At 41.1% G+C, this 14,856-nt stretch overlaps 1 protein-coding gene across 1 annotated transcript in view; it reads left to right on the top strand.

Moving 5' to 3' along the window:
• The window catches only part of tmdd1 (transmembrane and death domain 1), a 40,731-nt gene that overhangs the window by 25,309 nt on the left and 566 nt on the right, over positions 1-14,856 (top strand). Inside the window, exons 2-5 of the mRNA XM_030054792.1 lie at positions 11,264-11,281; positions 11,737-11,953; positions 13,314-13,429; positions 14,347-14,499. Of these exons, the coding sequence (XP_029910652.1) occupies positions 11,264-11,281; positions 11,737-11,953; positions 13,314-13,429; positions 14,347-14,499 (504 nt within the window). The remainder of the gene's footprint in view (positions 1-11,263; positions 11,282-11,736; positions 11,954-13,313; positions 13,430-14,346; positions 14,500-14,856) is intronic.

Raw genomic sequence — 14,856 nt, 5'->3', positions numbered from 1 at the left:
ATTCCAGGCTCCCCAGCAATTGAATAGAAAAGGGCATGGGATGAATATTTATCATAGATTAGATTGGAGTGCCTTCAATCAACTCCCAAACTCAATACATTATTCTTATCCACATGTAAAGTAGGAAGTATTCGAGCAATGTGTACTTCAATGTGATAAATAGCCACTTGCAGAGCTATACATCTGCCGTCTTTGTTGCGCACTCCTCAGATAAAGAGCCTGGCCTATGAAGAGGAATCAGCATTAGATGTGGATACATAATTTAGTGTCCTAGCTACGTTATCCAACCTTTGCTACCAAATAAATATGTAAAGCCAGAGGCTGTAGCTCTTATTTTCAAAAGTCAAAAACTCATTCTGCTCCTCATGTTTCATTCAGATAAGCAGAGGCCAGAAAATAACCAATACCAGATTACAAACTCTCAATTTAGTGCCAATGACTTCTGGAAATAGAATGCTAGAGGAACTGTCTCAGGGCTAAATATTAACCTCCCTATGTCTGCCTTTGTCATCCAGGTACTGACGTTTACCATTACCAAACCTTCCATTTTCTTTAGACTGGGGTAATTTAATATCCTTGCTGCAGTGCGAAACTTCATTTTAGAGTAAGTAAAACTGTGCTAATTTAAATAGTTTGCTTGTTAAATTGTGTGGGTGCAGATGATTGAATTAATGAGGTGACAAAATGAAAATACAGCAGAGACAAAAGAAGGCAGATATTCTCTAAATATTTTCACTTTCCTAAGGAGGTTACAAAACACGGCCAGTCCTCATCCCACGGAGTACCCATGCCCTTTTGTTGATTGATGTAGGATCATCTCTTCTTAAATGCCTTGCCATGAAAAATTTGGTGTCGCCACTAATGTGCTTTCGCTGGCTTAGCTCAGATAATCCTGAAACTCTATCTATATAAGGGAAGTCTTGAGAACTTGTGGGCGCACGGTTTCAGCTTTCCCATCTTATAGGCTGTCCACATTCTCCAATCTTTTCGGAAGCCAAATGTAGAGGAGCATGTTTAAAAACCAAGCAAGCTGATATAACCCTGCTCACAAACGTGTTAAACATACATCACAGCAGTGAGTTCACACCTACCATATATGCAGCTCCATATTAACACTTTATCACATTCTGTCATGAGTCTGAAGCAATAAAAACATAATTTCACAATGTCCTGAATCTCACGCTGCTGTATCAGGGAGGGCTGGATGCCTTCAGGTGAGATTTGACTGGATGTTTGAGAATAGTCGGGCACGATCGACAGGCCTTGAAACATCTCCATTTTTTTCATGCCAGTTGTGATGAGAAATTCCTCTTGCCCAGTTGTTTTTTTTTTTTTTTTTTTCCTGTTTTTTTCTGTTTTGACAGTCACACCTCCTACACATATCACGGGAAAGGTTAATGGCAATTTAATTACAAAATTAATATCTCTCATCTATCTATCTATCTGTATATCTCTCTCTCTATCCCTCTCTGTTACCCATTATAAAAGTGTTTGTTAAAGTCTATGTAAAGTCTAACTTGTATTCTGTACAGCACAAACATGGCAACCTGATGATGAAAGATGAAATGTGGTAAAATGAAAAAAAAAGAAGGAAAAAAAGTGAATTTTGTCAATATTGTAGGTGTGTATTTTTGACACTTATACCCAAAGTCGGGACACTCAAGAAATATTAAATGTGCAAATGTTTATCTTTGAAAAAAAAAAAAAAAAGTAGTGGCGACGTCAATTGCAGTCTCGTAATTCAGCAAGTTGCTTTATTGCATATTTATAAATACATAGGTAATAAAAATTTGGCATGAACAAAGGCGGCAGTGATTACTGGATACCTATGTAAATAAATTAGCATAGCTATCTTGATGCAATTAACATTTAACTGGTCATGTTGCTGTTGTAGCTCTCTTCTTTATCATCACCTTCTGCTTCTTCTTCTATGAACAAATGTAGAACTGCCATGTTGGTTCCTGCTGTCTTATAGGAAAACACATTAACTCTGTCTAAAAACAGGGACTGGAGATTTACATTACATTTCTACAGTCATTTTATTGTTTAAGGTTGTAATGGATTTTTTTTTTTTTTTTTTTTGGTAAAAGTGCCAAATTATTCCACACTGACAGCAGCTGTAGTGCAACAGTGTGGCTACAATGAAGCTTAATGTGAAAAAGAAGACTGATCTGCCTCTTCAATACCATATTTTGTTCTTAATGTTTGCTTAACATTGCTGCAAAGTGGCAAGAAGCAGTGAGGCTCTTTTATTTTGGGAGGGGGCTGACACTGAAACATGACAGCTAATGTTTCTGCTTTGCTGAATTATTTTTCCTATTACATACCATTTCTGCTGCATTGAGAGTATGCTCTCAGCAAATGATTGGCTAGTTAGGCAGAGCAAAAATACCATATCAAACAACAAAATGCCATAAGAGAGAAGATGTAAATCAGCAATCAGTTTCTAATAATGTTAAGTGCAAACTCATGCACGCTTTGCTCACTATTCCGCTACTTGTTTTTGTCTCAGGATTAACTTTTGACTCTGGAGGCTGAGGAATCTAAACTGGCTCTCAGCAGTGGTGTATACGTCCACCACCAGTCTTTTAAATATGTAGAAGAGTATACCCACTTCTTCTTTAGTGAACTACCTTTCTACTTAGTAGTATACCGGCCTTGATGAGCTACCACTACCCCGCTGGCTCTCAGTGACCCCTTCTGGCCCAGGCACAGTGGTTCCTTAACCCAGATAATGTATTGAGTTTCCGTGTCAAGGCCCTAAACCCCGACACTCTCAGGCGGGCAGGAAAAATTCCTCTTCTGAGGTTCAATCCATTGGTGAGTGAAGGTAGTTTTTTAGTTGAAGATTAGGATTCAGCAAAGCTACCGTAAGCATCTTTGCTTTATTAATAAGTCTACCGGATCGAGCCTTGACTTGCAACCCAACTAAAGTTTGGAGCTGCACAAAAATGTCAGATCTAGTTTATTCCCATCTGAGTCAGAGAGTACACGGTACCTGAATTCTATGCAAGCCTAGACAATACGCTTTTTTAATAGCTACACACGCATATGAACAGCACGCAGACACACACATTCATGCACACACACACTCTCTCACACACACGGATACACTGAACCCTGGATCCCTGACCTAATCACCATCAGATCATTTGGAAGCCAACATTCCAGCAGTGCAACATCTGACCCGGGCGCTCCATGGTTGTTCTGTTGTGTGAGCAGGTTAACTAATGGACTTGCTAATCAGAGGATGTGGGTTGTGCAAACGGAGGGATGGTGTCCATCTAACCTTTGTCAATAGATGAGTGTTGCAGCAGCTCTGACCTCTCATCTCCCCCTGCCCCCGATCTCCTCCCACAACACAGACATAGAAGCACACGCACTCACATTCAAAACAAACCACAACTAATCAGCACCTCCAGCCAGCTGGAATGTCCCTCGCCTCTGCAGAAGCAGAGGCTTAGTGAAAAACCAGACAGGTATTCTGAGCAGAAAACAAGCCCAGACTCATTCACTGATGAGGCCGCGGTGCACCATAATAAAAGCTGTGTGTGCTTTGTGTCAGAGTTTTGAGGGCTTTTTAAATTCTCATGGAAAGAGAACATTTGGCATAGAAAAAAATGTCCTGGAAAATGTGACAAAGAATTGTGCCTACATATAAAAAATAGTGCCCGCAATGTCTCTTTATGCAATTTGATTTGTTTAATTCTCTTGGCAGCAGGAATGATTCCCATGGATCCAGATGCACAAATGACAGTGATAGAAAAGAAACTGATATGGTGTCTGTGGTGTCTTGCACCGTGGCAGCACTCACTAGCCATTCACGCTCCACTAATATTCAGATAAGGCACAATGTTGCAGCAAAAGGGAGCGTTTCCAATAATTCCTGCTGTGTTGCCATCCCACCACTGTTATTACAGCACGTTCCATTACACCATGTCACCGAGAGAAGTACATAAACACAGGGTACTGACAGACCCCCCGTCTCACACATGAATGGGAGAATTATCCAGCAGCCCCCCTGCCCTAACACATTCATTTCAGGAAGCAACTTTTTGACATGCTGTGCATAATACTCCATTTGAGAAACATTTTCAACACATTTCTCTCTGAAAGGTTCCGGATGTGCTATCATTTGCAGGCGGCCAATAGATGGCGCTGGGGAGCCGTCCTGCTAAGTGTTGTGTGCAAAAAAAAAAAAAAAAATGTTCCAAGGGTTGAGTTCTATTCATTGAAGAGTGCTGCACTATACAGTGTGGGGAAAATGTATCATAAATATGTTAAAAGTGGTTTTATTTTTTCACACTGCCTCTGCCCAAGTGCTGCTACAGTGAAAGAGCTGGGTTCTGACTGACTGGATTTTAAAATAAGTATTTCATTCACAGTAAGTGAAATAAGTTATGGCTCAGGAATGCCATGACCCAGGATCACCCCAGCACAGCGTAGCTATGTTCTCAGTGGAGAAAAACATTGCAAATGGCATTCATATCAACCAAAGACTGAAGATTGATTTTGTGAGGTCATTGATTTTCTGAGGTCAACTGTGCAATTATAAAGAATTAACTGAATCCCTTTCCACCTGAATTCCTCTCCATCAGTTTACCTTCAAGCTATTTGACGTATCTGATGTTATTTTATCACTTATAGAGAATGCTGCAGTGAAAAAGAATACAAGTAAGTATGTACAGAACTGAAGGACTCTCAAATGATTGCACTTCCTAAACAAAATGGCACCAGCCACCACTGCAGCCACTTCTAGACAGTGAGGATGTGCTCTGTCAAAGTCAAGTGCTCCAGTATATACAGTGCTTACAATAGCTCAAAGCCTGGATTTTTTTCATGATCCTACTTTATAATTTATTTATTTATTTATTTATTTTTACAGTGGCACAGATTCTCAATAAAACCAAATCACACTGCACTGTATTTGTCCAGAACGCACGCAAATCATATTCACAGGGGGTCCTCTTCATTTTCCATGGAAGAGCCAGCCCATTTGTATTCTGGGTGTGACATCTTGAATCTGCATCCAAATGGGAAATGAAATATTTATGCAGCAAAATGATGGCACTCCTCATTGTCAATTTGCTTGAACATTAAAGTGCATTAGATGGTAGGTGCATTCCTGTCCAGGCAAGTCAGAACAGACTCAGCCAATGAGGCATCAGATTCCCAGAGAATCAGAGAGAGGGGAGGGAGGAAGGAGGAGGTTTAAAAAAAAAAAAATGGGGAGTATCAAGGCACTGAGACAACCTCTGGGCGGCCTGGGGCTATGGAGCCTCCAGACAGGGCCAACACCCAGGAATCTCAGCGCAAAAACATTCAAATCACTGTAAATGTCAGAAGCCTCCAAAGTAAATACCATGATGTAAAAAAAGACTCTTTTGTTTCATAATTCATAGGTGGTCTTCGTTTGGGGGTAGATCTTCAGTTTTCAGGCACAAATGCAGAACAATAGTCAGTTTTTTGTTGCAGCACATGCTGTATAGTGGACCTAAACCATGTTTTATGACACATACACAAATAAAGCATCAGAATTACCATCATGGGCATGAACATTTACATAACATATATACTGTATGTCATTAGTTTGCAGAATTCAAAGATAAAAGTGTTACCGCCTGGTATGATTTGCATTTTAATATACTGGTAGATTGATGCAATGTTCTTAGCCAGTAGCCGTACACACCTATATTTCTGTGGCAGCTTTGCAGTTTGTGTTGAGGACTAACGTGTCTCCAGCTTCCTAGGAAAAACATGTTTCTAGCACAATAGCCACACCCCTCCCACTTTAATGCCACATTGTAGAGTGGATGACCAGAGTGTATTCACAACTGGGAGGTAACATATGAGCAATGAAAAGAACTCTACATTCCCTATTTTGATGTTAATTGAAATAACCGGTTTTATTTGGAAGACTGCAATCTTTTATTTCACTGAATGGTGCAGATGCAAGGAGACAAGAGCTGTTAAGATGCGACCTGTAGGGTTAAAGTTGTGCTGGTCCAGAGAACTTTTTTTTTTTTTTTCACTTGTTGCCATGTCAACTACATGCTGTGCATAAAAGCTGTTTGATGACTGATGATGATTGTTTATTTAATTTTCTAGATATTATGCCCTTTTCAGTATATATTGTATAAAATATTATACTCTATAGTCTCTACTGAATCAGTGAAGTAAGATACTGCTAAAAACACAATACTCATCCAATAGTAATACTGAGTTTGCCCTGTCTGTAGAGGTCCAAAGTCAAGAGTTGCTGTTGTTGTTTTCCACACTACTATATGCACTTACAAAATAATCCTGCTTACATAGCTTCCTTTCAACAAATCTGAATGCTGTGTGCCTGAGGGAAGCACACATTCCTCACAATGACGTGTTCCAACGCAGCCTCCACTCTGTGTGCTGCCTTCAGGGAGTCCAGCATTGAAATACAGCACCCCTTCATTCAGCAAATCTTTCTCTGCAAGGGTCAGCGCTCACCCCCAAAACATCTGACTAACTGTGAGTCTGTGCCAGTAACCCTGCTTGTTCTGCGCAGACAAACATGGAGGTGCATGTTTTTAGACACCTGAGGACTGCATGCACTACTGACCAACCTGTCAGCTCTGAGGTACTGTTCCCAACGAGGCCAAAATTAAAGTCAAGCCCGAAATCATACAATTTTTGTTGTTGTTGTTGTTGTTTTTATTAAAAAGTTGTTCATTTCTGAACTACAGAAACTTTGAGAGACCACAACTCATGGAACAAAACTTTAACAAGATAAGCCAACAAGAGTCCATTTACAAGCTGATTTTCCCAGAAACACCACTAAATGCGTGTAAAACACATGAGGCTGGTGCTATCATTGTGACATCCTGAAGTAACAGGCAAGAAAATGAATAGAGCAGGCAGCAACACATGGTGGTGTTTCATAATGGTGTTTCAGAAATGTCCATAGTTTTTTTTTTTTACTAAGATAGCAGCTGTGTGGATAGAAGCTGTTATGCTGACACAAGGCCATTTGATCTCATCTGATACAACCCCCCCCCCCCCCACAACAGCATAAACCACTGCAAGGGACTTTAAGGACACATCAGTAAATGCATTTACACACGCTAATACACACTGCCATTATCATATACTGTAGTCTCTACAGCTGTCAGAGCAACAGAAATAGGTTTGGATATCTTTTATTGTACATTCAGTTGCATAAGCAGTTTAAAAGTGCAAAGCACTATTTATTCCAAAACTGCAAATCTTCGTCCGTGTGGTTAGTAATGCCAGACACAGGGGGGGCCTGAGATTTGAGTGCTTTAAGAGGCTCGTTTTTCAGCTGTCACCTTCCAGTGCTCCGAAAGATTACCCCCAACAAGTCACACTGTCCAGAGCTATCTGGCCCACACAGAACACAGAGGTAAAGCAGCGTCTGTCTCTGGAGAACAACAGCTCATAACTCAAAGATATTGGTGTCCTTGTCAATAAAATCACATATAAAGAAGATTGGGCTCAAATGAATGTGGTCTCAGGAGAAATATCTTGTCAGGTGAGGCTTGGTGCAGCAAGACCTCAGGAATGTGCTGGTACTGTTCCTCGTCACCCAACCCCCCCGGCCCCTCTATTGTGAGGGGTAGGAATGCTTTTCACCGAGTCACAGCCTTTTCTCTGTGAGGGATGTTGGGTGTCGCCCCATTTTTCATTTAGCTCTGAAAGGAGGAGATATACTTGCAGCTAAAGAACAGACTTGCAAAGTTGCTCACTAAGTAATAGACAAAACATGCTCTTGGAGAAATAGTGTTTTTTGCCGGAAAAGCATAGATACACTACAGCATGCAAGGCAATACAATTAAGTATATTGTTGAATTATAATGATAATATCATATTTCCATGTGGATTATAATGATTCTGGGGATGAGTACTGCTCAGAGGTAGAGCATTCAGCAATGTGACTAATTACAAAGACTAAAATTATTTATTTTTGCAAATGCGAGCAAATTATCTCTCAAATATTGCTGGGAGAATTGATATGAAAATGGGCTGTGAGTGGAAATGCATCAGAAATGCTCCAGCTTAATGGAGAATGTAGCTTCCTCTAGAGAATGAGACAAACTAAAGCAAATTACAGTGCAGAAACTCATCAAATTCTGTGAATGACCATGAGGCCCTTTAGGAAATATATCAAGGGTCCTGCAGCATAAATATTACATGAAATTCCTTTCTTTCATATTATAAGTTTTGCCTTCCTTGTCTTCCTTGGAGTCCTTGTTCAGATTTGCTCTGAAGTTTATAATATGTAGTTTTTGTGATCTAAGATTTGGATTGTACTTTGTAGTTTTTGGAACATTACCTACCATGTTTTTGTGTTTATTGGTCCTTTTGTCAAGTCTTGGCAATAAAACCACGCCACATTGCAGGGTGTGGCTGCTCTTTATTGCTGCAAAGGGGGTGGTCTAGCTTAGGTGCTGCTATCCCATTGGTCCATGCAGTCCTCTAAAATACCAATACCTGAATCAGGTAGAGAAAAAAGTCGCAGAGAAGACGGATAGCACCTTGTCAGTTGTAGCTTCAGCACCTCATGAAGACTTTTTTCTCCTTTGAACTTTAGCACTGTTTGTTTTTCAGTCTTTTCCTTATTTAGTCACTGGGGAATTAAGAGCAAGAAGGTGATCAAGGTAAGACAAAAGGATCTAAAATTCTAATCTTGTGAATACATCAGACTATAGCTTTGTCTAGATCTACTCCTATATCATAACCGCCAGTCTGTTACAAATATTCTCCATCATTAATCTGTTAAATGATTCAGTCATCTTCAAGAATCACAGCATATGCCTTTACTTTAAAATAATTAGAACAAGACGATCAGACATTTTTGGGTGGCAGTTGTATGAGGCTGTGTTTGTGTCAGGTCTGGGTGTGGGACAGAGGGAGAAGTATCACTATCAAAGTGCGCCTGTGCAGGTGTGGGGAGCAAGGAAAGGGCTTGGTGTCGTGTTTCCCCAGGGGGGAGACTCTGAGGTACACAGATAGTGAGTCTGGCCGTGGCAGTGGCAGTAGCAGGCATCGAGGAGGGCTGTGGCGGGCTTGCATCAGTGATGGCTAAACAGTCACTCAGCTCAGGCCTGTGATAATATGCCAGAGCTCGGGATTTCAACAGCAGCCTGAAGCCCCGCAGCCAAAGAGCAGGGCAGGCCTGGTCTCGCTCAGGCTCAGGTTCAAACTCAAATATAAGGGAGAGGCCAGATTCCAGTTCCTGCTGCGCCTCCTCCTTGGCACCCCCTCTCCCTCGAAGGCTTCCTCATAAATCATACAGTCCCAAGCACCCGCTCCACACCAGGTGCCAGGGTAGGCTTCCCTTACGAAGCTTGATACTGAAAGTAAAGCTCAAGGCCTTTGCATAATGTAAGTTAGCACAGTCAGTGTTCCTGCAGAAAACACATAAAGGCTTATTTGACTATATTGCAGTGGGAAAACTGGAATGAATATCAAATACTGGGATTGGAGTTCACCAAAGCTGCATAATTTCTTTTTTACCTTTTTTCTTATATTTCAGACATTTTTGCTCATCCTATCTACAAGAACATCCCATGTGTTCTATCCTTCATTCCACCGGAGTCTGTATCTCTATTCAACCAGATTTCAGTGGTGTGAAGTGTAAGAGACATGGGGATATAACTTCATAAGTTACAGTCAGAGCATCACAAGTCATCCAAGTCAAAGCAGAAATGAAATTTGTTCCTATGATGATCTACACTCAGTGTAATGGAAAATATATGAAATGACAGGTTTTCATAAGACCCTACTCCTACTGCATATGTGATATGTTAAAGTTATAGAGCAACTTTTATGCATTTAATACATTTTATACCTAGGTTATAGAGTACATAAAATGTTATTCATGTATTATCCACACAAAATTACTGTACTAGGTAACTCAGTGACATCAATAAATTTCCTGACCTTGTGCCCTGTGTTTTGTGTTTCTACAAATGCAACATTTCCAGTCCTTACACAGAGCCGTTACACCAAACACACCCTAACACAGTGGTTCTCAAACCCCAAGCATGTTTTTATTTGCCAAAAAGCAGAATCTGAGACTCAGCCCACATGAACACCATTTAAAATTCAGTGTGTGAAGTTTACTGTCATTTAAAAACATGCCCTAACTCCAGCCCACATCATAATGTCATTAAACATGTATCTCCCCGTTAGAGATAGATTTCAGCTATTCCCAGCGCTGTTCTCTCCAGTAGTTCACATCAAAAGAGAAAGACAAACAATATAATCTCTTGTTTACCGCTGTGATTATTTTACCTTGCCATACCTCCATTCTGCTAAAATTCCATTTTCAACGCACAGTATGTGCATTACATACAATTTGCAACGTGAGTGATACAGATTCCATACGCAACCTTTGTAGTTTTTCCAAAGCTGAAAGTCTCTAACTGCAAGGCGTTTCACCCCATCCTGGTCTGCATAAAGCTTTTATGTTCAATAGAATTTTGAATAAAACAGACCGTTGCATCTAGAGGTTTGCAAGCATGCCCCTTTGCTGCTGGGGTCTGTTTTTGTTTTTGGTTCCCTTCAATCAATTCCCCTTTGGAGACCCTTTTAAATGTGAAACAACAATACCAAAGAGCAAAGCAACACATTTCTGGCCCATGGTGATGCTAGTGGGTACTCTCATATAAACATAAATGCACCCTCTTGCTCTCATTGGCATAGAGTAAATTTGTTTCCCAGTGGCCTGAAAAAAAAGTATTTGAGTAAGTTAACAATGACAGGCTTTCATGTGCATTGTTACTGTAGAGCAAAGCTAGTCTTTCAGGCAGTACAATAGGAAAGTGTGGAGTAGAGACATTCTGCAAGTCGAGATATCATTGGGAAGATGTCCCAACATCTGTCTTGCACTCTAATCCACAACAGAGGGTGCATAAAAACAAAAAGTTCTCCTAAACAACATAAAAGTACTGTCACAATACGATTACCCAATGTCAGACAATATCCACTTTCGCACGTCAGCTGGAGTTGGTAATATACCTAATATTCCTAATCTGTGCTAATTTACAGCATTAGAAGAATGCCTTTTTACTGTGGTTGGCTGTTCATAAGAACAAAGAATGCTGTGCAAACAATTCCATTGTTTAGAATTCAGCCAATTTTGTATCATTTGCAAGATTTGAAAATAAACTGCCAAGTTTGTGTACAGCAGTTATTTGAGTCTATTCTGTTTCAGCTAATATGAAAGTCTGGGTACTTTTCCCGCTTCTCCTCTGTCTGAGTTCAGGCTTCGCAGATGACACAGGTGAGAGCGAAAATTCCTACAACAGCTGGTTACATCACCAGCAAGCATGCAAATAGGAAATCAACTGAGTGAAGAAAAAAAAAAAAAAGTCACAACGAGTCTAAATAGAGTCTAAATCTGCATGTATTTCTCTGTTCCTTCTTGTGAAATGTTGAATATTCAGTTTCTATTTTTTCCAGCTCAGGAGGGTAATATGACAGTTTCACACCACACAAGCAGCACTTGCTAATTGAGAACACCGCTACACTGCAATAGTGTTGTGAAGTGCCAGTGACTAAGCTTCATTATCTGGAATTCATACCTGCAGTGTATGATATTAGTCCCGTACAGTGTATACAGCCATGTCCTTGTAAGAGAGTAAACAGAGGCTGCCCACTCCTCACTGAACACCAGCCACCTCTTTGCTGCTTTCTGGGACACCAGCTGACCTGCTGCTCTCTCTGGGTTGTTGACACATTTCTGCTCTGACCCTTCAGTGGCAGAAGACATCGGCGAGCATCAGCTGGAGCGTCTGGTGGAGCTCCTGACATCAACGGAGTGTGAGGACCTCCTGTTTGTCCTAAGTCACCCAGAGGAGAACATCTTCGAACACCTCGAGCGCCTGTCACCTGAGAAAAATCAGCTCGACCTCAAGCATCGAGTCAGGAGAGACGCCTCCTCTGCTGCTGGTGGGTGAAGAACATCTCACCTTAGGGCGTTTTCACACCTGAAAGTCCGAACCAAGGTCCGAACCAAACTCCGTAATTCTGTTACATTGTAACACATTTGGTCCGGTTGGTTTGGTTTCACACTGCAAATAGAGTAACGGACTTTACAAGACAAACATACATGGGAAATTTATTAGACTTCTGTCACTTTGGGCCACAGAAATCATAGATGTCTACAGCATCCTAAGGGGTTAGGCTACAAGTCTTGGAGGAATACTCCAGCATTTTAGGCAAAATACCCTTTTTCTGACTTACCCAGACTGAGACAAGATGTTCGATACCATTTTCACCTCTGTGTGTCCGGTGGTTCAGTTCCTACGGATAACATTTCATGTTAGCTTAGCATAAAGACTTGAATTCTATGGGAGTCATTAGCCTAACTCCCTCAAAGTAAAAAAAATAAACCTTACAGCAACTCCAAAGCTGTCTTATTTACACAGTGTATCACGGGTATATCATTGTTAATTTTTTTCAGTGAAGACGATGATGAAAAATGTTTCTCAACAACCTTTTTTCCATGATGACGACAAGATGAGATGAGCTAAAAATAGATCACAGCTATGACGACATGTATGTTTGGTTTTTCGAGACTGGATGAAAATGTTATTAGTGAACTGTCAGACATTCAAATAAACCCCCCTTTTGTGCATCTTTCAAAATAAAATCTTGCAGTGTGCCATCCTGTCATTGGTTGAACTGGATGAATGAGGGTGGAGCTGCCTACCCTGATCCCCAGCCACAGCCACACAGGTACACACAGTTCACTATGATTCAAACAACACTCCAATCCAGCTAAAAAAATAAATAAATAAATAAATAAATAAATAAAAAAGTCGTTTTAAAAGAGGGTAGATGGTGGAACAGTAAGCACATTTATCCTTCCTTCTGTTGCAGCAATTCCATGCTGAAGGTATAGGAAGATCATATACACTGTATAAATAAGAGCTTCAGAGTCGTTGTAAGGTTTATTTTTGGCGGAGCAAGGCTAATGATTCCCACTGACTTCAAGTCTTTCTGCTAAGCTAACACAAATTTTACCCACTGGACACATAGAGGTGAAAATGGTATCAAATATCTTGTGGCACTCTGGGTAAGTTGGAAAAAGGGCATTTTGCCCAAAAGTATTCATTTAATATTTAAGAAACTGCAAAGACCAGCAACCATTGCCATCTATGAGGCACAAAATTCCCACTAAAGAAAAGCCCACCAAGGAGTATTACCTGTGTTTTCACCCATGTCTGCCACTGCTTGAGGGGCTTGTGGTAGTGAGCTGACTGTCAGAGACCTGTCTGTCTGAGGCCATATGTTTTGTGTTTACTAGGTAGGGAGGCTCAGTGCCGAACGGCTCTGACAGACTGGCTGCTGAAGTACGGTGAGCAGACCTACTACGACAGGCTTTCCCGTGCCTTGCAGCACATCGGCAGAACAGACATCGCCGTCGGTGAGAAACAAACAGAGAGAGGCTGTCTTCTCTGCAGCAGTGAACTATGTTTACACAGAATAGCTTTGTGTGGTAATGCAATGGCTTTCAAATTGAACTACTTATTTTCTATGTACAGTACAGTGTTGCTGATAGCAGCAAATCTCATGAGCAGACATCACAGCATGAGTATGAATAGAGTCCCCTGACAAAAGGAAATTGGAACAAAGCCTCATTTGGGTATTCTGTGGTGTATTTTCAAAATTGGCTTATTTCGGTCGAGAAGGCCTCTTCAAGACTTTAACAACAGTGTATAATTGCTTCATTACTTTGAGATTCATTTTAATTGCAACTTCAGACGTGGCATATTTTGCACACTGCCAGTCTCTGCCAGAATGTGTTGCAGTCCAGTGTGCACAAAACTCCACAGCCGAGTGGCATTGGATAGAAGGAGGTGTAAATGATCTGACAGAGGACTCAGTGGAGCTGACACCAGCCTCAGAACAAACCATCTGCTCCTTTCATCAGTAGCGCTGGTGTAAGAAAAGAGAAGGAGGGGATGGGCAGACATAAGTTATATGAGTTATAAGGCACCGTGGAGAGGAAGGGTGGAGGGGGGCAGCGGTGGCAGTTCTTCGAAAGGTATTCATGCTCAGATGAAAACATGTGTGCGGATGCAGAATGCGGCAATTATCATACACCTGACTGCAGTTCGTCAAAGGTCTACTCATACAGAGAAACTTGACTGGTTTGCTTCATTTTATTTGCAACTGAAGGACAGCAGTTGCTCCGCTACTGGAACTAATTACATATGGTGCAGGTCTTCAGTAAGAAAACAGCAATTAAATTCATCTTTCCAACCAGTCGTACAATGAAATTCTTGGCACTTCAATTGACGAGAGACGGCTTTTGATAGGTGCAGTGCTGTGCTTTCACAGAAGTGGGGAAGAACATCAACCAGGATAAGGCCCTGAGTCTGAAGCGCTACGTTGAAGACTATCACAAGTATGTCAGCTCTTTAAAGTTCCCGTCGGTCCAGCCAGACTCAGACAGCCATCACCATACAGAGCAGCGGGTCCGAGGGAGAAGAGGTAGGCCTGTGATCATTTTGTTGTGTGTCATCCTCACACACACACGGATCACCTTGGTTTGATACCGCACAGTATAAAATAGATAACATTAGAGACGGAGAGCCACGTCTTGAATGCCGTGGTCTTATCTAACTTGAAAAACCCAAATATCTCAGATCAGAAAACATGTTCTATTGATGTCAACAGTAGATATTTGGGTTATCCCTCTGGAGACTGTCAAAATGACAAGTGATATAATGTTTCACTGAACCCAACATCTATTAAGTGTTTAGATGAGATGCCAGATTAGATTAGGTGGCCGTGGGCATGCTTCCAACTCATTACTTCTCAGCATCAGCAGCCTCACAATACGAGGAC

The sequence above is a fragment of the Myripristis murdjan genome, chromosome 7 (assembly GCF_902150065.1).
Source record: "Myripristis murdjan chromosome 7, fMyrMur1.1, whole genome shotgun sequence".
NCBI classification, from domain to species: Eukaryota; Metazoa; Chordata; class Actinopteri; order Holocentriformes; family Holocentridae; genus Myripristis; species Myripristis murdjan.
This window is presented reverse-complemented; position numbering and strand designations above follow the sequence as displayed.